The sequence below is a fragment of the Cygnus atratus genome, chromosome 7, assembly GCF_013377495.2.
Source record: "Cygnus atratus isolate AKBS03 ecotype Queensland, Australia chromosome 7, CAtr_DNAZoo_HiC_assembly, whole genome shotgun sequence".
Taxonomy (NCBI): domain Eukaryota; kingdom Metazoa; phylum Chordata; class Aves; order Anseriformes; family Anatidae; genus Cygnus; species Cygnus atratus.
This window is the reverse complement of record NC_066368.1, coordinates 1,565,001-1,567,500: the sequence shown is the minus strand read 5'-3', so window position 1 is coordinate 1,567,500 and position 2,500 is coordinate 1,565,001. Positions and strand designations below refer to the sequence as shown.

General features: G+C 59.8%; 1 protein-coding gene across 18 annotated transcripts in view; it reads right to left on the bottom strand.

Moving 5' to 3' along the window:
* Window positions 1-2,500, bottom strand: part of EBF3 (EBF transcription factor 3) — a 122,657-nt gene that overhangs the window by 119,690 nt on the left and 467 nt on the right. For all 18 annotated transcript variants that reach the window (XM_035547620.2, XM_035547611.2, XM_035547606.2 and 15 more), the window contains exons 1-4: window positions 2,121-2,500; window positions 1,787-1,943; window positions 1,338-1,401; window positions 789-844 (exon numbers count right to left, since the gene is read on the bottom strand). The exon at window positions 2,121-2,500 is cut by the window's right edge. In XM_035547620.2, the coding sequence (XP_035403513.1) occupies window positions 789-844; window positions 1,338-1,401; window positions 1,787-1,943; window positions 2,121-2,254 (411 nt within the window). In that variant the 5' untranslated portion in view covers window positions 2,255-2,500. The remainder of the gene's footprint in view (window positions 1-788; window positions 845-1,337; window positions 1,402-1,786; window positions 1,944-2,120) is intronic.

The window sequence follows — 2,500 nt, the reverse complement described above, 5'->3', positions numbered from 1 at the left end:
AAAATAAAAAAATAAAAAAATCTTGAAATGTCTCTCCGAAAAAAAATAATAGAAAGTTGATTAAATCCAAAGGCAGCAAGGAGCTTTCTGTCTTTAATTGCTGAGGTGCAATGCTGATAACATGTAGTTATCATCGGAAAAGTTGACCAAGACAGGTTAAATAATTTAATAAGGAACTGCTTGTAATTATGTTATTTACAAGGTATGACAGAGGTTTGAGGAAGAAACAGAAGCTGATCTCAGGGAAATGGACGGGTTTGGGTGACCCCTGGAGCATGGAGTTTGAATTATGGAGATGGGGGGCTGAGAGGTGAATATGGACTAGAGGAGAACAAGCTGACTTTTCACCTCAGCACATTTAACTTTTAAATCCAAATAAACGTCTCGCGTCACTAGATCACCGCATTATAAAAGAAAAGGACTGATCGCGGCCAGCTTCCGAGCGCCTGGCACGAGGACTGCCCTTCGCTCACCGAGGGAAAACATCGCCAACAAAAAAAAGTTACAGGGGGACAAGAGTGCGCCGAAAAATAAATCCCAGCAACTCGATGGGGCTTTTGCCTTCCTCTACCCCTCGCTAAATTAATTAGACCCAACGCCTGTTCTCGTGCCGTTGTACCAATGCTACGCACGCTGCTTCACGATGCAGACGCTGCCCGCAGCCCCGACACCGAGCATCCCCGGCCCGACCGCCCCGCGCAGGTGGCCGCGCTCCCGGGGCGCTCCCGGCCGAGGGGACAAGGCGCAGGGGGGGGGCCGAGCAACGGGGAGAGAAGAAACTTTCTCACCTGTTTGGTCATGGAGTCGATGAGGCGAACGTAGAGGTCCTGCTCCGTCCGGACTCCTGCGGGCAAGCAGAGACCCCCGTTAGCCGCTCGCCACCCCGGAGCCACCCCGAGAGCGCCGGGCCGGCCACCCCGCTGCGGCCCGCGGGGCGCTGCCGGCCAGTAAAAAAAAATAAAAATAATAATGAAAAAAAAAGGGGCGAGAAAGGGGAGGGGGCCGGGGCCGAGCCTGCCCACGGAGCCCCACGCGTGGGCCGGGACGCGGAGCCCGCCGTGCCCCGGCGCGGTGATTACCGCTAATTCGCCCCAAGTCCCCGCAAAGTGCCGCTCTGCCCGAGCGCCGATCGATCCCCTTTTTTACTTTCCACTCGAAGGCCGGCCGGTTAATCATGTGAAGTACCATCGACTTATCGATCGGCCCCGGTTTGTTTTCCTGCCGTGCGCCCCGCGGTTCCCTCGCCCACCGCCAGCGTCCCGGGGAAGGCCCCGGAGCAGCGAGCCCCGCTCTCCCGGGGGCACGCGGCCGTGCGGAGCGGGGGGAGGCCAACTTACCGTTGCTATACAATAACTGAAGTTTATAATGAATCCCATTGTTAGTTTTCTCATTGTTTGGCTCCTGCAAGCAACGAGAAATAATTACATTTAGCACGAAAAATCAGCGCTCGCCTTCTCCTGCCCAGCAGCCCGCTCGGCCCTGCAGCGGCTCAGCACCGCGCTGGGCAGCCCCGAGCCCGCAGCCCCTTTGCGGGGCGCTGCTGATGTCCCGAGCCCCGCACCTCCAGCCGCATCCCCGCCCGCCCGGCGGCCCGGCCCGGTCCCCGCACGCCCCCCGGGTCCGGTGCCGGTGCCGGCGGCCGGGCGGCGCCGCGCTAGCGGGGCCCGCACGTGGTGCCCCTGGAGTCCCGTCCGAGCCGGCCGGGCTTAACTCGAAGCGAAAATCGTCTCCGGGCAATTACAGCGCGAGCAGGGGGGGGACAGAAAAGGAAGAGAGACGGACTTACTTTCTCTTTCTCCACAAAGTCCACAAAAGCTGTTCTCTCAATCTCCACTGGCTGCCCCTGCCTGTCGTACAGAGCTAAGACGAAGTGGAAAAAATTGGATTTTCTGAGATTGGAAGGCGGCTGTTTCTCGAAATGCGCCCGAGCCAGCCCCACGCCGCTGCGGGAGAAAACAAGACAAGGCGCGGGTGAGAGCGGCCGGGCGGCGGGGAAGGGGCGCGGGGAAGGGGCGGCCGCGGGGCTGCGGAGCGGGGGCGAGGGCGGCTGCGGAGCGGCGCCGGGGCCGGGCCGGGCCGGGCCGGGCCGTGCCGGGCCGGGGGAGCGGGGGGGGACGTACCTCTGGGCGGCCGTGTTAGCATCCACTACCCCGGCGGTATGCATCCACGAGCGGACCGGGTTCATCCCGCTGCCCAGCGGCTCTTCTTTCATGGTCGTCCCGCCTCTTGGTATATTTTCCTGAATCCCAAACATTAAAACAGATTGGGGCGAGACCAGCTCCGAGCCAAAAGGGGTTCAAGCTGAGGGAAATGTCAGATGCGGGGCGGGTTGGTTGCCGCTGGATTTTCTCGCTCGCTCGCTCGCTCGCTCTCCCTCTCCTTGGCGACTGGAATACAAGAGATGACTTTACTCCCTGTGAGCGGCAGGAGAAAAGCCCAGTTCGAGTCTCGCTTCCTTCTTCAGGCTGTCCTGTATTGGCACGACATAAACAATTTACTG